The sequence below is a fragment of the Canis aureus genome, chromosome 11 (genome assembly GCF_053574225.1).
Source record: "Canis aureus isolate CA01 chromosome 11, VMU_Caureus_v.1.0, whole genome shotgun sequence".
NCBI lineage: Eukaryota > Metazoa > Chordata > Mammalia > Carnivora > Canidae > Canis > Canis aureus.
In genome coordinates this window covers 30,209,623-30,231,170 of record NC_135621.1, presented here as the reverse complement: position 1 = coordinate 30,231,170, position 21,548 = coordinate 30,209,623, and the positions used below count along the sequence as shown (strand labels likewise).

General features: G+C 59.8%; 2 protein-coding genes and 1 long non-coding RNA gene across 3 annotated transcripts in view; 1 reads left to right on the top strand and 2 right to left on the bottom strand.

The window, feature by feature from the left end:
- Nucleotides 1-217: 217 nt before the first annotated feature.
- LOC144323780 (uncharacterized) lies at nucleotides 218-15,619 on the bottom strand. Its single transcript, XR_013389128.1, has 3 exons — nucleotides 15,334-15,619; nucleotides 5,975-6,177; nucleotides 218-2,317 (listed from the first exon to the last, which is right to left on the bottom strand). It is a non-coding gene; the product is annotated as an uncharacterized LOC144323780 (long non-coding RNA).
- Nucleotides 6,693-16,532, top strand: KCTD17 (potassium channel tetramerization domain containing 17). Its single transcript, XM_077914639.1, is given in 10 exon segments — nucleotides 6,693-6,909; nucleotides 8,058-8,166; nucleotides 10,365-10,456; nucleotides 11,341-11,436; nucleotides 13,155-13,280; nucleotides 14,598-14,691; nucleotides 14,875-14,952; nucleotides 15,349-15,382; nucleotides 15,384-15,437; nucleotides 16,319-16,532. Coding segments are annotated over 10 exon segments (936 nt in total). The 5' UTR covers nucleotides 6,693-6,726; the 3' UTR covers nucleotides 16,389-16,532.
- A 3,254-nt stretch (nucleotides 16,533-19,786) lies between these two features.
- TMPRSS6 (transmembrane serine protease 6) overlaps nucleotides 19,787-21,548 on the bottom strand; it is a 37,384-nt gene continuing 35,622 nt past the window's right edge. Inside the window, exons 17-18 of the mRNA XM_077914637.1 lie at nucleotides 21,012-21,148; nucleotides 19,787-20,479 (exon numbers count right to left, since the gene is read on the bottom strand). Of these exons, the coding sequence (XP_077770763.1) occupies nucleotides 20,321-20,479; nucleotides 21,012-21,148 (296 nt within the window). The 3' untranslated portion in view covers nucleotides 19,787-20,320. The remainder of the gene's footprint in view (nucleotides 20,480-21,011; nucleotides 21,149-21,548) is intronic.

The window sequence follows — 21,548 nt, the reverse complement described above, 5'->3', positions numbered from 1 at the left end:
ATGGGTGTGATCATGAGGAAATATCAGACAAAACAAAACAGGGCATTCTACAAAATAAACAGCCTCAAAATAGGAGGCTCCTCAAAAATAGGAGACAAAAAAAAAAAAAAAAAGAAAGAAAGAAAAAGAAAGACCAAAGAACTAAACTTTGCATATCAGAAGAGTAAAGAGATATGACAATGAAATGTGATGCTTTCCTGATTGGATCCTACAGGACTTTTTCCTTTTTTTTTTTTTTTAAGATTTTATTTATTTATTCATAAGAGACAGAAAGCGAGAAGCAGAGACATAGGCAGAAGGAGAAGCAGGCTCCCTGAGGGGAACCCGATGTGGGACTCGAATCTAGGACCCTGTGATCATGAACTGAGCCAAAGGCAGGTGCCCAACCACTGAGCCACCCAGGTGCCAGACTTTTTCCCTCTTTTACTGTAAATTTACGACATTAGCAAATGGAGATTTGAAGAAATATGTAGATTAGTTAGTGGTATCCTACCGATGCTCATTTCCTGACTTTGGTAATTGCACTGTGGTTATATGAAATAATGCATGGATCACTTCAAGAGTGAAAGATCATTAGCTCTGTGATTTACTCTCAGAGAACAGAAGAGCAAATGTAGTAAAATGTGAGCATTCGGTGAATCTGAGTGAAGCCTTCACCAGAATTTTTGGTATTATTTTTGTAACTTTTCTGAAAGTCTGGAATTGCTTCAAAATAAAATGCTATTTTTTAAAATGCAGGCTTTTCAGATTCAGTTTCAGCCAGAGCTGCCAACTGCACCCACGTTCTAAAACAAGGTGCTAGACCATCTAAAGTAGTCCTTTCAACCCAGGTGGTTAAGAACTAGCTTTAGAAACCTCAGGAGAGGGCCCCTCCTACCTACAGTGGAGACAGAGCCAGCAGGAGCAGGTGGAAGGCAGAGGGGGGTCTCTCTACAGGGAGCTGTTGGGGTGCTCTACTTCTCCCAACCCATGGGGGGAGGTGCATGGGATTCCTCCCCTCCTGGAAGGCTGAGTGAGCAGGGCTTGGCCTGTGTGTCCTGGATTCCAGGGGTGCTCAGCCACTGGGTGGGTCCCAGGCCTGGGAAAGCTTGCAAGTGGGATGCGGACCTGGCTGGCCACTCCACGGTAAACCCTGTGTCCAAAGCCAGGACCTGGGTGAGGAATGGTGACTTGGAGTTGTTCAGAGGGGCTTTAGGCATGAGGGTTGTGGGCTGGGGCAGAAGGGGAGTGAGCTGTGGGACCCGGTGGAGATGGTCCTAGAGTACCCACAGCCAATCAGAGGAGGCCCTGCCCAGGAAGAAGAGCAGTGTGAGGCATTCCTGGCATGGGGGCTCCCAAAAATCTCAAAACAATCCTCCAGGAAAAAACCTAGACAGCTTGAATCATTGCTTTGGCCAAAGCAAAAACACACCAGAGGACATGGGCGGCAGGCAGGGAAAATCTTCCCTTTCTTTTCCCATCCTCATTCCACCCCAGCCACGGAGGAGCCAAAGAGAGGAGGGTGGAGGAGCAGGAGAATCTGGGGGCACACAGAACACCCCCATGGGGCCCCCCATTGTGAAATGGCAATTACCATCGCCTCTCCCTGTTGGGTTGGGATTAAGAGATAATCCGTGAAAGTGCTTGGCGCGGAGCTGGGCCCGTGGAAGTGCCTATAGACGCCCCTGGGGCAGCAGGTCCAAGGGTCCAAGGGGCCCCCGGGGATGGGCCCTATTCCCATTCTGTGCAATTATCGAGCTGCGGAAGGATAGCAGCAGGAGCCACAGGGGCGTCTGCAGGGCAGTGAGGTCCCTGCAGCAGGCCGATAAAACTGGGCCGACCGTCAGGGCCTCAGTTCCCGGGAGCTGAGCTGGAAAGAGAACCAGTCGGAGCAGAGGGACCGCGTAGGCGGGGTGGGAGCAGAGGGACCGCGTAGTAGGCGTGGGAGCGGGCGCTGGGTAGGGGAGGGTGGGGGGCCCTCCACGGCCCGTCGGGCTGGCGCGCCCCCTGCCGGCAAGGCCGAACCGCCCGCGCCTCCCACGGGCTCGGGACCCCTGACTGAAGAGGGCGGCGCCGGGGCTGAGCACCCTGGGGCTGAGCACCCTGGGCCCGGGGAACCATCGCCGCCCACCGCTGGGGCCCGTTCGTGCAAAACCCGAGCAGAGCGCGCCTTCCTCCAGACATTCGACGGCCCTTCCGCGGTGCCAACGGCGCCCCCGGGAGCCCGCAGAAATTAGGGCCCGCTCCTCCAGGAGAAGGGGTGCACCTCCTTCACTTCTGAAACTCCAAACCCGGCGCTGGCGGCAGGCTTGGTGAATGCTGACAGTCAGAGGAAGTCCTAGGTAAAAGCACAGAGGCATACTTGTTCTAAAATATCCAAGTCCCCGGGGCCAGTTATGCAGACCCTCAGAGCCCCATCTGTAAAATGGGCACAATTATACTAACGTAGGCTAGAAGGATACCTCTAGCACCGGTATGGCACATAGCTACGTGGTCAGTTGTAATAACTAACATCCACTGCATGTAATAGCGCTAGGAAGTGTGAATAACGTTATGATGTAAACATTGCAAATGGTGTAAAGTGGGGGTTGAAGAGGGTATGGAACTGGCCAGATGTCGCACAGCTGGGGAAACACAGAGTCCACGCTCTGGACCACTGGCCCCTAAAATCCTGTCTGAATATTTCTGGATGCTCAGGACACTCTCTCTGACTGAATATGCCTGTTTCTTGCCTCAGGAGACCCAAAAAGGTCTCAAAACTAACAACCCCCACTCTGAGACAGGGGCCAGGGCAGCGATCTCATGGGGCTGGATGTAAACACAGCAGCGTCAAGGCTAATCAGAATATTCTAACATCTGAACGTGGGAAGAGGAAGACTGAACACAAGATCCCAGAAGGGCTGAGTGACATCTTCATCACGGAACCGACAGCAGATGTGAAATAAGCCACTCAGATGTGGGGGATGCTGCTAACACGAGGTTCTAAACAGGCTGTGGCGATGAGCTCAGGTGAGGTCTTTGGGATATAGTTTATGTTCCTTCGGCTCCATCGGGAGGCAGAGGGACTCTTGGGTCATTGTGGGTCCCGGGAGTTTAGTGTGAAGACATGGTATCTGTTGTGCCCTGGAGGCTGGTTCCCTGGGGGTGGCCTTCCTCTCTGCCTGTCCCTCCAACCCTGGCATGGAGGGCTTGGTGAGGTTGGTTCATCCCTGGGCAATGGGAATGGACCTTAAGGTTCATTAAGGTGCTTTGGCTCAGGCACAGATCTCAGGTCCAACCAACAGTAGACAGGGAGGCAGAACTGGCTCCAGCAAAGCCAGTGCTCACTGAAGTTTTCCTCGGCAGTGTGCTGAGTGCTCATCACATGCCCTCCTGTGTTAGCTCATGGAATCCTCTCGACTGCATGAGCTCCGTACTATCACTATTCTCACTGAGGTGCAGGGAGGTTAGGTGACTTTGCCAAAGTCACCAGGCTAGCAAGCCATGGAGCCTGGGCTGACATCCTTGTCTGGGATCCTGTACCCCTGCATCACCCTCCTCCAGTCTCATTTGCTTTCAAAAGCCCAATTCAAAAAAAATTAAAATTAAAAAACAAAAAAACAAAAAACAAAAGCCCAATTCAGGGCAGCCCGGGTGGCTCGGTGGTTTAGCACCGCCTTCAGCCCAGGACCTGATCCTGGAGACGGGGGATCCAGTCCCACGTCGGGCTTCCTGCATAGAGACTGCTTCTCCCTCTGCCTATGTCTCTGCCTTTCTCTCTCTCTGTGTCTCTCATAAATAAATAAATAAAATCTTAAAAAAAAAAAAAAAAAGCCAAATTCAGAGCCGTATTAAGCACCTGAAAGCTGCTCTTTCCAGAAGGAGACAGCAGGGGGCAGTGTAAGGAGCAAGCGTTTGAAGTTTGGCTCTCCTCCTGGGTAACCATTATCCTGAGAAACTGTCTCAGGGACATTCGGTTTTGCCCTCTAAGCGGGGAAGACATGCAAAAAACTATGAAGAGTGCCAGTCTGTAATCAGAAATAGGGCCGTCTGGGATTTCATGTTTTGTCAAAGCCACTTAAACCCACCTCCCCCACCCAAGGTCCCCCCTAGAGCAGGGACCACAATTGATGTCTTCATCTCTGTTTCAAGGTCTGGCACATAATCCGTGCTCAACAAACAGTGAGGCCCTGAATGGTGGTCGGTGGGAGGGAAGGGTATCAGCCCCGTGACCGCGGTTCCTCCTCTGTACGGCAGGGTTAAGGACACCTGCACAGAGGAGCTACAGGACTCCGTGGGAGGCCGGAGAGCAGGTGACTATTGGCTTGGGCTTCAGAGTCCACGAGAGCAGGCTTGGAGGCTGCCTCTGAACTTGGTAGCCATTTCCAGCACGATCTGTGAAGGCCCATGGTCTTGGAGCGGCAGTCTTATCTTCTGTAAGACGGAGGTGGGAACAGCTCGTGTCCTGCTAAGTGACCTCATGCAAGTGACACTGTGCCTCCAGTCCTGGGTCACATGTGTGGGAGCAGGTAGGGTCAGGCTGGTCCCAGGTTTCTACAACTCCAGGGCACTGACCTTCAGCTTTCTCAACTTACCCCTCATGTGAACTTGTTTCAAACTGGCCCACGCCTGGTCTCTGGAGTATGGCTCTTGTTCCTCTTCCAGACGTGGCACTGTCCTCTCCCCTGACTTGATCCACCCTCCCTTCTCGACACCTCTCCAGAGAGCCCTTCTAGGCTCCTAGCCCTGGGACGTTTCATGTCCTCTTTTTTGGGGAGGGAGGCTCAGGACAACCCCACCTGTCCTCTCAAGTCCAAGCAGTTCTCTTGAGTATCACACCCAGAGGGACAAATGTCACTTGCCCCCACAGGCACTGCAAACACACACTGGCCCCAGACTGACCTCCTGATCCCCCTACTCACTCCCCAGACCTGCTTCTGCTTTATAGAACCTCCTTCTTCTTCTGCCTTTTCCCTCCTTCCCACAGCCCCTTGAACCTGAGTCTTTTACTTCCACTTCCTGAATATCCACCGAATCCACCCACTTCTGTCTTGGCCTGTTGACACTGCTGTGGTTTGAGCTTCCGCCAATCCTGACCGAGATGGCCTCCTAACCATTCTCTCAGTGCTTTGAACTGTCTTCCCTGCAGCCCCTGAAATGATCCAAGTTGCAAGTCAGACCACATTGCTCTCTGCCTACAACCTTTCAGTGGACAAAGACATATTTCCTGCTCTAGCTTTCTTTTAGCTAACAAGGATTGAGGGCTCATGCTACGTTCCAGGAGTGCTACTGACCACGGCCAGTCCATATCCCACTTCATTCATCCACCCATCTGCCCATCCACCCACCCATCCATCCATCCCTCTGTCCACCCAGTATACTGAAAGCCAGGGACTATGCCAGATGTTTAACAGACGCTCTATACTGTAATCCTCACAATGCTCTCGGGAGCAAATATTATTTCTTATTTTGCAAAAGAAAAAAAAAAAGCAACCGAGGTTTAGAGAGGAAGTTGCTTAAGAACATATTGGTGAGTTCTCAGGAGCAACATGTTAGCAGCTGTGGCCTATTCCCTGCCAAGGGGCAGGGCTTTGTGGAGAAGGCAGAGCTTTGGGTGGTAACTGAATTTTCAGCACACGGCCAGGCTGCCTGGTGGGGAACCTGGGGTGAGGGGGCACTGGGATTCCTGAGGGGAACCTCAGACCCCTGCCCCGTAATCCAGGACCAGGACTGAAACATCAAGGAAAGAGTTAAGGAGGACAGCTTCCCCTTCAGCCCCTGTCCCTCCCTGGTCCCCTCCCCTCCTCCCCCGCCCTGCAGTCCCCATGAGGTCAGTGCAAACTCTGTTACCTGTCTTAGAAGGGGGTCCACAGAACCCATCCCTCCTCACCCTCCCAAATTGCAGATGGGAAAACTGAGACCTTGCCCAATACCTCAGCCTCCAAAAGTGAAGATGAAAACCCAGTCCTCTGACTGACCCAGTGCCCTGTCCACCGTTCCTCCCTAGAAATCTTACCCAAGGAGCATTGACAGCCCACGGCAGGAGAGCAGGAAGGCGGTCTTGGTGCTGGCAGGTCACCTGGAAGCCACCCGGGTTCTTGCTGTGTGAGTCAGGGAGGCCACTTCACGTCTGTGTCCTCATCTGTACAGTGGGTATAGTAATACCAAAGCCGCAGGGCTGCTGAGAGCTTCAGTAACCAATAGAGACGCACAAAGCATCTGGAATATGGTGGGTGGTCAGTCAGCGTCAGGTCCAGCTGTGCTGTCCTCAAGGAACTCGTGTTGGCCAGGAACCCAGTCCCCGCACCCACCGCGCCCCGCCAAGGGCAGTGTGAAAGCATCTTGGGAACCCGATGCAGGCAGACGCCAGGGAATCCCGGGAGCGGCGGTTTCTTGCCGTCCCGGCTGTCTGATAACCCAGACGGGACGGGAGGAAACAGCCGCGAGAGGAGCACACAGGGGGCGGCAGGGGTGCGGACGCGGGGCAGCACCCTCGCCGCCGGCCGTCCCGCTGGCCTCGAACGTGACCTCCCCGACACCGTGACTCGGCCCAGGGCTTGGGCTAGAGGCGGGTCTGCGGGCGCCCGCCAGGCGCGGAATGGGCGGGGCCGGGAAGGCGCCCCCGCGGCCCGGGGACCCCCGCCCCGCCCCGCCCCGCCGCTCCCCTCCCCGCGGCGCGGACTACAGCTCCCGGCGTGCCCGGCGCGCGGCACCTGCCCGCCCCCAGCCGCCGCGCCCGCGGGTGCAGACGCCGGGCGAGCGGGGAGGATGGAGGCCGGGGAGGCAGCGCCGCCGGCGGGGACGGGCGGCCGCGCGGCGGGCGGCTGGGGCAAGTGGGTGCGGCTCAACGTGGGGGGCACGGTGTTCCTGACCACCCGGCAGACGCTGTGCCGGGAGCAGAAATCCTTCCTCAGCCGCCTGTGCCAGGGGGAAGAGCTGCAGTCGGATCGGGTGAGGCCCGCGCGGGGGGCGGCGTCGGGGGCGGGGGTCCTCTCCGGGGACCCGGGGCGGCCGGGCCGCGAACCTGCGGGCGTCCCTCCCCGAGAGCCGGAGGCAGGAAGACCTGGCCCGAGGCGGGGAGGAGGAAGGGGATGGGAGACCGAGGGATGTGCCCATTGCCGTGGCAACGGGACGACGCCAGGCCGCGGCCATTTGGAGCATTCTGAGCACTGCCCTGGGCTCCCACCCCAGGAGGCCGAGGGGTCGGGACTCTCCCCCTCCTTCCCTAACGGGCCTGCCGCCCTGGGACGGGAGCTGCTGAGGCTGCTTCTCCCCGCTCCCCGCCCTTTGGGGTGTGGGTGGCCTAGGGGTGCAGGGAGCTCGGCGAAGTCCTGGGATGCCTCCCGAGCCGGGCTTCATCAGGGAGGAGCCCCGGCCGTCAGGCACCGTGTCTGGGCTCCCATTCCGGCTCCGGCTCCGAGGCAAGCTGCCTGCATGACCTTGGGGGGGGACCCCTCCCTGCTCCCTGCTCCCTGCTCTGGGCTCAGCCTCCTGCCTGTAACCGGAGGAGGCTGCTGTGGAGGTGACCTCGAGGGCCCCTGTCCCTCATTCCCCAGCCCTCTGATGCTGTGACCTTGGGCAAGTCCCTTCACCCCTTGACGTCTCCGTTTCCCCCCTGTAGACTTGTCCGGATGCCCGCCCTGCCTCCCTGCAGGCCGAGCCTGTCCAATGAGATAGCAGCTGCTTTGGAAACTTGTAAACATCTGACATCCCCAGAATGACTGGGGATCGGATGGAGATAGTGTAGGGCTGGCTTCAGGGCAACAGCCTCTCAGAGGGACGGTCCCCGAACCCTACTCTGGGTCGGCTGCCCCTCTGAACTCACTGGATGCTCACAATGGCCGCCGGTTATGGGGGAGCGGAGTGAGGATCAGAGAAGCCAAGTCACTGGCCCAAGGTCACACAGTGAGGAAAAGGCAGAGGCAGGATTTGAACCTAGGTGTTTCTGACCCCAAGGCCTTTCTGCTCCATCATGCCACTTTGTTCCAGGGAAGAGAAGACTCTGCGTTCACCCCCTCCCTCCCATCCATACTGGGCCTGAAGGGAGGAGCGGGGAAGCCTCACTCTCCTCTCACTGCCTGTGTCCCTCATCTCCATAGGATGAGACCGGGGCCTACCTCATTGACCGTGACCCCACCTACTTTGGGCCCATCCTGAACTTTCTCCGGCATGGCAAGCTGGTGCTGGACAAGGACATGGCTGAGGAGGGTGAGTTGGTCCAGGGGACTGGCTGGGACCTGCATCCTCTAAAGTCTGCCAGGGCCTTCCGTGGAGGTCCAGAGCCATTTCTCCCTGTCAGGGGGCCGGGGGAGACATTTAACTTCTTCCCTGTTTCCTGCTGCCTTATCCCTGACAAGACTGAATCCCAAAGCCTCTGCCTGGGCTGAGCCTCGGGGCTCTGCCAAGCTGACCAGCCTGAGCTTTTGCTGGGTGCCAACAGAGAGCAGAGGGAGTGAGCCAGTGAGGCCCGCAGCCTCTGCTGTTGGCAGGGATGCCCTTTCCTCACCTCCTGGGAAGCCAGGTGTGAACGGGCTGGAGGTGGGTACGGGAGGGGGTCTGGCTCTTTTTCTGCGGGTGATCCAGTATCTCAGATGCCTGGTGAGGACTGGCAGCAGGTGGGTGGAGCAGGTGACTCTTCCCCAAATCCAGTGGCCTCTGTAGCACAGCTGGTTGTGGGTGGAGGGGGGCGGAGGGGGAGCCTACCCCCCAGCAGGGGTTTGGTTCCTCCAGGGCCCAGGTGACTGAGGCCCTATAGATGCTCACTTCTGGCTCCAGCGGATGGTGGAGAAGCCATGCCTGGAGAATATCCTCTTGGCAAAGCCTCAGCAGGGGCAGGGACTACATACAGTCAGTGCCAAGTCAACTCTTCCTTGGGGTACAGGGTGTGGCTCTGGGTCAGCTGATCCAGCCAGGCCAGCTTGGACATGTCACTTCTCCTTTCTGAGCCTCCTCTCGTGTGTATGAATTAGGGGCGGTGAGCTGCTGGGGAGAGCATGTTTTGGGAGATCGGGTGTCATGAGCCCCAGTGCTTGTAGTACAACCCATCCTTCCTCTCACGGTCTCCCTTCCTGACCCGCGGGTGGTGGGACGTGGTGATCTAGAGGCCCTAGGGCTTCACACTCAGAGCCCACTGTAGGCACCAGCCCCTCAGGGAGTTCAGATGCCTGGGCCTGGGAGCAGGGCCCGCAGGGAGGGGAGGTGAACGCTCCAGCTGCGTCACAGCTGATACCTATTTGCAGATTCTGGGATTCTCCTAGTTCTCCACAACCAGGGCCTCAGACAGGGCCGGGACCCCACTGAAGGGGCCAGAGGATCTGGGAAGAGACTTATGATCTGTGGGACACCAGAAAGTCACTTAATGCCCCTGTGCCTCCATGCCCACATCTGTGAAATGGGGTGACACTAGAACCTGCCTTCCTGGGCCTCTGTGAGGGTAAAAGAAACTAATACAAGTATGTCACTTGGCACAGCACCTGGCACCAAGGCCTGGGCTGCCATATTAGCTGTCTGTCACCTGCAGGGCTCACAGGGCACACTCAGGCAGTGACACTCGGTGACCACCCACCCTGTGTCAGGTGCTGTGCGGACGCCAGGCACAGTAGGGCAGATCAGACGTGGGCCCTGTCCTCAGGGAGCCCAGAGGCCAGTCACGGAAAGGACCAGAGGGGTCCCTGCCCTGTGCAAATTTAAGGGAACTTAAAGACAGTGCCCATTCCCTTTCGCTGGAGAGGTGACTCAGTCTCTGAGACTCTCCAATCCCTTGGCTGTGTAGGGGCCATAACACCTGCTTCCCCGTGTCCCCAGCGCTCATGATGAGCATAGGAGGGCTCCAAAGTCAGAGGAGTTTGCATTTGGATCCCAGCTCTGCCGCTTGCTGGCTACGTAGCCTTGGACAGCTGCTTCTCTTTCCTGCCCTCAGCTTCCCTGATTGTTCAGTGGGGGCATGAAGGTGCCTACTTCTAGTGCTAAGAATTAACCACAGGGGAGAATGTAAAATGCTTAGCACAGTACTGGCACTTAGCATGTGCTTCAAGAACGGGAGCACATAATAGGAGGTCACCCAAGGTCCTTCTGGTGTGGCGTTCTAGGCTGCAGCCCCAGCAAGCCTGCTGCCTCTTGCTAGCCCTAAAGCGGCCCCCAGATGGGGGCACTGGCAGGGGTCCCTAGGTCACCAGGCTCAGCACAGCAGGGATGGAGGACTTGTTGGGTGGCAGCCTCTCACCCCTTCCAGAGAGAGTGTGGGATCCAAGGAAGGACACGTGCCCTCTTGCTTGAGGCCTGAACTCAAAGATGCTCAGAGATCACCCACCATGACTAGAGCGGGTGTGGGCATGGAGGCAGAGGGGACAGGGGAGAGGAGGGCATGGGGGCAGCCGAGTGACCTGGGGCTGCTCTGTCTGTGCCAGGGGTCCTGGAGGAAGCGGAATTCTACAACATCGGGCCACTCATCCGCATCATCAAAGATCGGATGGAGGAGAAGGACTATCCGGTCACACAGGTCAGCAGCCACAGAGCAGCTGTGGGGGGAGAAGAGGCTGGGGCTGGGGGAGGTAGGGGGAGCTTCCGGAGGTGGGGAGGCCAAGCTAGCCTGTAAGGGGAGGGTGTTGTCCAGCTCCCAGGCTGCCCAGCAAACTCCCCAGATTGGAACAAGGACATGGGCTTCTGTCCCTCACTGGGCTCTGTTTGCCGTGTGACCTTGGGCCCATCACACTGATCTCTGTACTTCAGTTTCCCCTTATGGAATACAGAGGTGCTGAGACCTGCACTCTTGCCTTCCTCACAAGCAAAATGGGGTCAGGGTGCAGCTCCAGGGGGCCCTGTGGGGGCAATGCAGGATGAGTAAACGGTCCATTCTGTGGGATCAGCAGACCCCAGGTGGGCATGGCACAGGTGCTGGAGTTCACATTCCTGAGCTTGGACCCTGGGTCCTGTCTACAGGATGAGCTGGAGGGGTTCTCTGCCCCTGGGGGAGATGTGGCTGGGGGCAGGTAGGCAGGTGGTGAGGCAGTATCTCCCAGCCCCAGGAGATTGAAGTGGGGAGGCTCCAGGTCCTCCTTCTTGCCCCCGTGTGTCACCTGGTTCCAGCTCTGCCGCACTTAAGCTGGGTGACCTTGAGCAAGTAAGACCTCCTCTGAGCCTCTGTGAAAATCCATAACTTGTAGGGTTTGTGGAAGGATGAAGTGGTCATGCCTGTCGAGTGCCTGGCAGGCAGCAGAAACTCAGAACCTGGCTGTCACCTTCCCCCGCTGCCCTGCCTTGCCCCCTCTCCTTCCAGGGGCATGTGGTGGGTGGGGAGAGAAGATGACAGGTACATCCATCGTCCCCCTCCTGGGGGGCCTGTCCCTCCCACGGGTGTCCTCCACGTGGCCTCTCTGCCTGCAGGTCCCCCCCAAGCACGTGTACCGTGTGCTGCAGTGCCAGGAGGAGGAGCTGACACAGATGGTCTCCACCATGTCCGACGGCTGGCGCTTTGAGCAGGTGTGCTGGGGCCCCAGGGCTACACCTGAAACCTCCAAGCTTCCGAGCAAAGCAGGTCCTTCCCTTCTGCAGCCCCAGGCTTGGGTTCCCCGCCACAGCCCCAGCCATCAAACCGAACAAGATTTCGGCAAGGCCACCTCTGGCAACTGACCGACCAGAACGAGAGGACGGAAGCCCCGCTTGCCGCAGGGCAGCTCTAGGCAACCTCTTCGGTGGGGTTCTCACGGCCACGGGGAGGGTCTACACAGCAGTACGAGCGAGTGTCTGGCTCCCAAACGACAGCTCGGGCAAGTTGAGCCATATAAGCGAGTCGACTCCATATAAGAGCCATATAAGCGAGTCGACTCCCCTTTGGGTCAGCACCTCTAGCGACAAGTCCGTAGGTGCAGCTTCCAGGGTCCCTGCAAGGGACAGGCCGAGTCACAGCCTTGCTACAGCAGGGAAGCCCAAGCAGTGACTTCCCCTGAGGATTCACGGTGGCCAATTGTCCCCCGGTCCACGTGCAGTTTACCCATCAGGAGACACTTTATCACAGTGGCGTTGCCCTAGCCACACAGCTCACGGCCCACCTCTTGGGTTTCCAGATGCACAGAGCCAGCAAGTTAACCCAAGGTCACACATGTCCTTAGAGAAGAGGAGTTTGGCGAGCCCTTTATCTGTACCCACCATAGCTCCTTGTGTGTGGGATTTGAAGAAGGGAGAAGGCTGGGGCTCCCCAGGACGGCCGACCAGTATGGAGGAACTAGCCGCAGCTGGGAGCCAGAGGCCCAGATCCACCATTTATGTGCCATGTGACCTTGAGCAAGTCACATCTCTCTGGGCCTCAGTTTCCTAATCTGTGATATGGGCCAATAGTGCTCCCTTCGCAGGACTCTCATGAAGATGGGAAAGGCCACTGATAAAGTCCCTAGCCTAGGGTAGGACTCAGGCATTGGAGCCAGCCGGTGTCATGCAGACTGTCAGCATGTAAGACTCCAGAGAGGACTCGGATTCTAATCCCTGTTCCACTCTTCCTGGCTGTGGGACGTCCTGCAGGTCACCACCTCTTCAAACCCTGTCTGCCAGAGTGGCTGATGTTTCTCACTGCCTGTCGGGTGAGGGTTCCTGGGGGCCGAATGTCATGCACAGGGCCTTGTGATTGTGGTTATTCCAGGGACCCCAGAACAAAGTTGGAGCTGCTCTTGGGAGTCTAAGGGAGTCTCTGGCAATTGCATGGGCTCCCCATGAGCTGATGGCTCAGGGACCACTGCTCATTTGCCCTCTGGCCTGAGGAGTAGACAACCTGTTCTACCTCTGCTTCCAACCTGTTCTACCTCTGCGGGGTGGCATTATGCCTAACCCCACCTTCCCTACCACTTGGTTCTGGGGCTGCTTCAGCCACATCTGGGATGGAGGGGGACGACCTGCCCATCCTAGGGCCTCCATCTGCTTGTAGAAATTGGCCTCTAGATCTGGGGCTGGGGTGAAGGGTGGGGAGCAGCAAAGATAAGGCAGTCTTCCTCCAAGGAACAGGCCTAGCCAAGCCTGTTGGAAGCAGACCTGCCACCCAGATGGGGGGTTGGTGAAAAGACTCTGACTTATTGTGGAAACTCGAAGCTGGGTGAGAATGGGAACTGCAAGATCAGGGCAGAAGTTGGTATCCTGACCTGTGCTGCTGTCTCCCCGCTAGCTGCTTTCAACCCAGCCTGTCCTCTTTCTCCCCTTGCTCCGCCCCCCAGCTGGTGAACATCGGCTCCTCCTACAACTACGGCAGTGAGGACCAGGCTGAGTTCCTGTGTGTGGTGTCCAAGGAGCTGTACAGCTCCCCACATGGGCTGAGCTCTGAGTCCAGCCGCAAAACCAAGGTGAGCCCCCAACCTCAGCTTCCCACCCTCCCTCCCCTCCCTCCTCTCCCCGCCCTCCACCTAGCCATCCCTGCTTCTTTCTCCCTCCTGCTGTACACACATAACCACCTGGTCACAGCCAATGCCATCCATCCCATGCCACCCATGGTCCCATCTGCTCACGCCGGTTACCCAGGCCTAGGCAGGGGGAGACATGAAATGGGATCGTCCTCAGGGCCCAGCAGGAGGAGACCTAGATGCTGTTTGAAAGGTGGCCACAGGGTGCACTGAACTAAGGGTTTGGCATGGTATATACCATGCTCTTCGTGACCTTGGACAATCCCTGGCCCTCTCGGCCCCTCTGTTGTGTTTTCTGAGAAGCAAAGGTAGACCATGTCCTCTCTGTGGTGCCATCAAGCTTAGAACTTCTGGGATCCAGATGGCCCATTTATTTCCCAGAAGCGGGTCAATGTCGCCCCCCTAGCTGGCCTGGGCCAGAGCAGGGAAGCCAACTCTGTTAATCCTGCCCCTTTCCCAGGCCCCTTCCTCAGGTGCTCTGCAGGAGGGCCCCGTCAGGAACTCCATGGGGCCCAGCCTTATGTTTCTGCCCTGGCCTTTGAGGCAGCAACAGCCAGCCGTGGGCAGGGGACTGAGCAGAGGTCCTGCCACCCTGAACCCAGAGCCCGTCAGAAGCCTTGAGGGCCATTGATGGGGCCGATGGGGCAGGGCAGGAAGCCAGGCTGGGAAGGGGAGAGACGATTTCTCCTGGGGGCCTGTCCCAGCGTGCTGGAGACTTATGAACCCTGGCTTCCTGTCTGTCTCTCTGCCTCCCTGTCCTGTGACTTCCCCTTCCCGTTTCGCCCTGTCAGGGCCAGTGCTGGCACTGCCTTGCAAGAGTGCAGAGTGAGCCCACTGCTCCTGCCTCTCTAGGCCAAAGCCTCAGAGCCTGGGCTGTTGGAGCCTGCTAAGGGCATTCCAGATGGGGGTGGTGTCCACCCTGGGGCCTTCCTGGGCCCCATTTCTATTCTGGGTCCTCCTAAAGTGAGGCCTTCCCAGATGCCCCTCCAGGATACCCCGGCCACACACCCGGCCTTGCTCCACGGAACAGTAGCCAGACAGATGCCAGAGTCCCCGGCAGGGCCCCTTCTCCACCCCTGCTCTAGTCCCTTCCCAGGCTCCCAGGGGCCTGGCCCAGGTACCCCAGCCTCTCCCTCCTCAAGGCCCCCTTCCGTCTTGCCCGCCCCGAGGTGGGGCCCCTGGGGACAGCCGCGCCAGCAGGCCCTGGCCCCCGGTTAGCTCTGCACTCTTTCTTCCCTGGGTCCGCCGGCTGGTCCACAGAGCGCGGAGGAGCAGCTGGAGGAGGAGCAGCAGCAGGAGGAGGAGGTGGTGGAGGTGGAACAGGTGCAGGTGGAGGCAGATACACAGGAGAAAGGTGCAGCCACCCCCCGAGGAGAATGATTGCTCATAAAAGCCGGAGCCTCCCACCCACTGCCCGCTGGAGCCAGCTGCAGATCCCGGGGGCCGGGGCCTGCGGGGGGACGGGCCGCAGGGCTAGCTCCGCCGCGCCGGCCGCCTCACCTGCATAACCATCCCTTCTCTCACTTTCTCTTCGCAGCCCTGTCATCTCAGGAGCCCGCTAACCTTTTCTCCCTCCCACCACCACCGCCTCCTCCTCCTCCGCTTCCCGCCGGAGGCCCCGCCTCATCTCCACCCACCTCTTCTTCCTCCTGGATCTCATCTGCACCCTGCCTCTTCCCTCTCTGCCCCTGCCCGGGTTTCCTCTCTGCCTGCTCGCACCTCCCTCCCGGGGCCGCCCCCCCGGGCCCGGCCCCCCGCGCCCCCCGCGCCCTCCCCCCGGGCGCCCCGGCCCCGCCTCCCCGAGCGTCCCGCCCGCCGCCGCCCGCGCCCCCTCGGGCTCCCCCCGCGCCCCGGCCTGGGGAGGGGGGCCCCGGCCGCCTCTGCCCCGGGCCCGCCGGGCGCCCCCCCGCCGCCGCCGCCGCCGCCGCCGCCGCCGCCGGGCCCCGCTGAGGCCGGGCCTCCCCGCCCGCAGCCTGCCCGCTCTCCGCGCCCTCACCTCTCCTCCTTGCAGGTTCCCGTCCGCACCCCTCCGAGCTGAGGCCGCGCTGGCCGTGGGGCTCCTCCTCGGCCCCTCGCCCGCCCCCAGAGCCGCCACCCCCGGTTTGTAGCTTGGCGGAGCTGGCGGGAGGGCGGAGGCCAGGAGGGGGCGCGCTCCTCCTCCCGGACCGGAGCCCGCCGCTCGGCTGACTCCCCCCTCGCCCGTTTTGGCCTTGGCTGCGAGGCTCCGAGAGGGGAGTCAGGGGGCCCGGCCTCGGTCCCAGCCGCCCGCCTGCACCGGAGCGCCAGAGCCGGGCTGGGGAGGCGGGAGGGGAACCGGCGGCCCCGCCCCCGCCCCGGGGTGCCCTGTCTGGGGGTGGGGGGCTGGGGCCGGGAGGGGGGACGACCGCCGCCCTTGGATTCCCTGGGCCTTTAGGGGGTCAGCCAGAGCCGGCTGAGGATCGGGGTGTCACGGGAGACGTCCTGACCGGGTGCCCCCGAGCCCGCGGCTCAGTCTAACCTGCCCGCTGTGTGACCTTGGGCAAGTCACTGTCCCTCTCTGGGCCACAGTTGCCTCTAAAATGGGGACAGACAGCTGCTGTCTGTGACCTTTGCCTGAGACAGCAGGGACCTGGCCTTGACCCCCCCTCCCCTGGCCAGAGTCTTGGCGACTCGGGCCTCCGGGGCAGCCATCACCCAGCCCAGGATGGGGCATGGGGCTCCCGGATGGGCGAGCTGGGTCCCCTTCCTGCTCCCCTCCTCGGCTCTGAATCCACCTTCTCTGGGCCTCAGCCCCCCACCCTCTTCTCAGAAGGGAGCCTGTGACTCACCTACCTCTTTCTCTCTCCCTCTCTTCCCTGCCCCTCCCTCCATTTCAATCTCCTCTCTGCCCTCCCCTGGCCTTGCCTCACCCCCTCCTCACTGGCCCCGCCCTCTCTTCCCCCTCCCGTTGTTCTGACCACCCCACCCCCACCCCCCTGCCCCTTCCCCCTCTTTTTTTCTAGCTGTTACAAGCCAGAGGCACCCGGATGTGAGGCCCCAGATCACCTCCAGGGACTTGGGGTTCCGATCTGAAATCCTTTATTTTTGTACCGCGGGGTGGGCCCCGGGCTCCAGGCGGAGGAAGCACTCTCCCCCCTGCCACTTCTGTCTGCACCTGCGGGGCTCTGATTGCCCCCCGCCTCGGGGAGCCGGGCGGGGGCCCGCTGGCACCTCTCAAGGCCCGAGGTGGGCCCCGGGACCCCTGGGCAGAGCTGCCTGCGCGTGGCCGAAGTGTGGCGCTGTCCAGCTGTGTTTCCCACGCCCCCGCGGGCCCTCCCCCGGGTCCCCCAGCTGCATGAATGGTACCCTCCCCCCCCACCCGGTCACGTCTCCTCCCTGAGCCTTAGTCTCCCCGTCTGTCAAACGGGGTCACTCTCCCCACCGCCACCTACCTCACAGGGTTGTTGTGAGGTTAACAAGGAGGAGCAAGGCCCCAGAATGCCCTCGGGGAGTGTACCGAGCACCAGACTGGAGGGTGGCCCTCCCCCAGAGGGGGCAGGGCCTGCTCAGCCCCAGAAGGAGATCCAGGTATTGGTGGGATGAAGGGTGCGGGGTTGGCCGTGTGGGAAGAAGGGGGAGGGTGGCTCAGCCTCCACCTGGGCTGCTCCCACCCCTGTCTGCACTGCTGGGTGCAGGGGGCCCTGGCCAGGAGAGGGCAGGCAGGGGCAGGTGGGTGCAGTGCGGCCATTCAGGAACTAGTGATGAGGGCCAGGGGGCCACTCCTCCCTTTGCCCTGGGAGAGCCTAGGGGTAGCAGGGGCTGAGCAAGGGGCCCCTCCTGCATTTATGATCCCCCCCCACACACCCTGGGCTGTGTCCAACCCGCCATGTAATAAAACTTGAAGAAACAGCCGCTGGGCTGCCTCCCTCTCTTCCTCTGGGCCACTGTCGGGAACGGGGCTAAATTCAAGGTGGGGTCAATGACATGTGGGTAATGAGGCTTTTTCCTAAAGCCTGGGGACACTGCCCTGTGGTCACTGTGCTGTGTATTGGGGGAGGGAGGTCACAGCTCCATCCTCTGCCCAGCAGCCAAACAAGGGCACCAACTCCCCCTTGCTGGGAGAGTTTTGGCAATTCCCCGCCCTCTCTGGGCCTCCAGTAACTCACCTGTAAAGTGAAGGCTTGGACCAGGTGACTTCCTAGGCCCAACCCCTGGAGCCATGCAGGTCTCTTCCTGCCTCTGGGCAGCAACAGGGAATGCTGAGGGGGTAGGGGGCTCCCAGAATCAGGATGGCAGAACCCGCCCCCAACTTCCCAGCCTCAGCCCACCATTCCTGTGGCCCTTTGCTCCAACCTCTGCTGCACCCTGACCAACCCCATACCCCCTCTGCTTCCTGCTGTGCCTTTCCTTGGTCCCCTCTACTCCTCCCTATCGCTACCACCCTTCTGCCCCAAGTCCCAGGAAATAGAAACACTGGGCCCGCGCTCCGCCTTCTTTCCGAGCCCTCTGGACCCCAGGCTTCAGCAGGACCTCCCACCCCAGCCCACCTGGCCAGTCCCTTCACAGACCTGGTCCTCCCAAATGTCTACCTTGCTTCCCTGCCCTGGCCTCTTAGCACTGCTAGGAACATCACTGCAGAGCAGGGGTCCCCTGCGCAGAGACCCTCCCCAGAGCTGCCCGCCGCTCCACTCAAGCCTGGGGGACCCTTGCCACTCCCCTGAGGACATTTGGTTCGCTGGACTGACCTCATGTTCTGTGTCCAACTCTGTAGAAAGTCACCAGGAGGCTTGTTAAGCCAACAGATTGTCCTTTGTGGCCCCCCAGTTCTGACCCCCTAAGGCTAGGGAGGGGCCTGCAAATTTGCGTTTTAGCCAGGGGCCCCCAACACTGCATCTGCAGCCTCTGTGAGAAGCCTGAGAGGCTCAGGGTGGGATGCTTTAACATCCTGTCCCCACCCAGGGCTCCCCGCAAGTGTCTGCTCTGCTCCTCCCCCAGGCGGGGCCAGCGGGCAAGTGAACTTAGGCTTGTGCCCCCAGGAGCCACTCCCTGGCTTTGACATCCTCCCCACCCAGGGTCCCTGCCTTTGACATTTCCCCTCACCCAGGTTCACCTTCCCTAGCTGGGAAGCTAGACTCCGAGGAAAATGTGTCCACACTTGACTCCCCACTTCCTTACCTCTTCCTCTGCACCCAGACGGCGCCACTGACTCTCCCTGGCCACTCCCACTTGGTTGCTAAAGTTCCACCCCCAGTTCCCCTCCAGCTCTGGGTGGTTCCACACTCCTCAGCAGCCCCCTCTGGGGGAGCCCCCCTGCCGTGTCTGTCTCCCCCCCTCTTCAGTCTCTTCTGAAGAGGGTCTCTGAAATACCTCCTCCAGACCTCAAGCCCTACCCACCTCCAGCACACCTCCCTCCCAGAGGCACCCCAAGTTCTGACACCTCCTCAGAGTCCCTCCCCAGGCCAGGCAGTGGGAGTTACTCCACTAGCCTTTGGGACAGACCCCAGGGAGTGGTCCTGGGTGGCGGCTCCTGCCTCACCCAACCCCAACACTGAGGGTCCTTCACGTCCATCCCCGCTGCCTGGCTGGCTCATTAGATCCCCTCCTCTCCCCGCTGGATCTCAGCAGTGGCCTCCTCTCAGCCTCCCTGCCTCCCGCTCCTGCGCTGGTGCCTCCACACTGGTGTGTGCCGGTGGTCCTTCTAAAATGTGAATCCACTCGTGGCACTCCCCTGCTTTAGAGCCTTTTTCTGTGGCTCCCCACAGCACCCAGCGTCAAGTCCTTAGCTCAACTCCAGATTCTTTCTCATCTGATCTCAGTTTGCTCGCCTCTCAACCTCTGTTTAATTCAAAACAGCTCACCAACATGCCCTGTTCTTTTAGGACATAGGCCTTTACACATGCAGTTCCCCTGTCTGGAATGCCCTTCTCCACCTTGGTCACCTTTGGGCTTCAACTCAAATCTTACCTCCTCCAGGCAGCCTTCGCTGACTTCCCGAGTTCCATGCTACTCCAGAGCCCCTTCACGCTGGATTGTCATCCCCACCCTTCCTGAGACCAGGGGCTGAGTTCTGTGCCTCTCTGTGACCCCAGCACTGTGGTTGGCGCGTAGTAGGAGACTGAGGGGTTGCTGAATGCAAAGGGAGTGTTGTGCTGAGAAGTGCTGGACTGGGAACCAAGACGGTTCTACACCAGGCTTCACTCTGAAGCCTCCTGGTATGATCCTGAGGATGGCTCCGCCCCTCTGCCTCAGTTTCCTCCCAAGCTTGCAGACAGAGCCCATCACTCCTCCCATCCTTCACTCCTATCCAGGGGTCACCAAACCACTGCCTTCCTGGGGTTGCTCCAAGGACCTGAGCAACTGGCCTGAAGGTGACCCCTGACCCCACCTTGGCCTTCTAGACATTTGGCAAACAGGCTGAGCTGGAAGCAGGGTCCACTGTCAAAATGTAGGGTTGGTGCCCCAGGGCCCCAGTCAAACCCCACAGCAGGGCCTCAGATCAAACAACTTTATTCCACAGGGTGGTGGAGCTCACTTCCAGGTGAGAGTGGGCAGTGGAGGCCCAGGGGACAGGTGGTGGGGTGAGGACCCTAGACCTGGGGCTCCCCCACCCTTTGGCTTATGGTGGCAGCTGGCCCACTTGGCTGTCTCTAGGGCTCTGGGGGCCCCTCCCTGTGGGCGCCTTCTATCCCCACCCCTCAAGTTCACAGGCTGGATCTGCTCTCTGCATTGGCGGGGGGGTTGGAGCTCAGACACCCCTGTTGGGACCTGGAAGCCCCGTTATCACTGCTGAACCATTCCCAGTGGGCAGCAGAGGAAGGGGAAGGAGGAGAGAGAATCAGGAGGCAAAAGGGCTAGATGTGAACCCCTCCAGCGGGCTGGCTGACCATCCAGGCCCTGCGGTGCAGGGGGAGTTGACCTCCGCGGGACCCTGCTGCCCCCACAATTACTTGCTCCCCTGACTAGTGGGTGCTCTGGACTCTCTGAGTCCAGCAGGTGGGCCCCAGCTCTGCAGGGAGGGGAGCTCCTCAGGTCAGCACCTGTTGGATCCAGCCAATCACACCTGTGATGCGGGTGTAGACACCAAAGTAGTTGGGCCGGCCGCAGCCCAGGCCCCAGCTGACCAGCCCTGCCAGGAACCAGCGGCCACTGGGTTCCTTGCACACTAACGGGCCTCCCGAGTCGCCCTGAAAGGGGGAGAGGAGAGATGGGGTGGCATCAGGGTAAGCCCGGCGTCCTGATGCCGGGAGTTTCCCAAGGGATAGCAAGAGAGTCACATCCCCTTTTGAAACCTTTGCTTGCCTTGCCCCTGATCGATGGGGAGAGGCTAAAGCAGCCGGCCCGGTCCTTCTGTGGGTCCTGGCTGTCATGGAAGTGTGCGTGTGTCCCCATGCCCCACTCCTTTCTACCTCCCTTCTGTGCGCTCCTGTTCCTAGTGACTGTGTCACCGTGGGCCAAGTGCCTCGCTCAGAGGGGCAGTGGAACTGGGTTGGAGCCTTAGACCTGCCCACCCAGCTCTCTTGTGAACTTGGCGCAAGCCCCTCCACTTCCCTGAACCTCAGTTTCCTTATCTGTAAAGTTGGGACAGCGATCCCCACCTTGCAGGAAGGCTGTGAGGCTTCAGCAGGCTGGTGTGAGCAGAGGGCCAGGCCTTGTGTGATGTGAGCGCCGCCCTCCCTCCCACCTCCGGGCCCCCCAGTCCCCTGCCCCAGGAGTCACCTGGCAGGCATCCTTCTTGCCCTTCCGGTAGCCGGCACACAGCATGCGGGGTGTCACCTGGTAGCGATAGGCCTCACTGCACAGGTCCTGCGGGATCAGCTGCACATCCACCTTCTGCAGACCATTGCTGGTGGGGCCTGCCGGGGCGGTGGAGGGTGGAAGGCAGAGATGAGATCTGACTCTTCCTTCCGCTGTTCCCCTTGCCTCTCGGGATCCCCCTTCATCTCTCCTGCTCTGCCCGTCTCCCCTGCCTCCACCTCTCCATTGCTCTGTTCTGGCCCCTTGTGGGCTCCCTCCAAAGAGTCCCTACCCAAAGCCTATCCGGACGAGCCCCCCCAACACACACACACAAACACTGTCCTTCCTGCTTGAGACTTCTTGGCCACCCCACTCTGCTCTGTGACAGCCCCTGGAAGATATTTCCAGAGCACATCTGACCCTTACACTCTCTGCCTAAAATTCATTAGTATCCCTCCACTGTCCAGCCGGGTGCTTTGCCATGATGCTTCATGTTAGAGCCCCCAGGGAGCTTCAGTC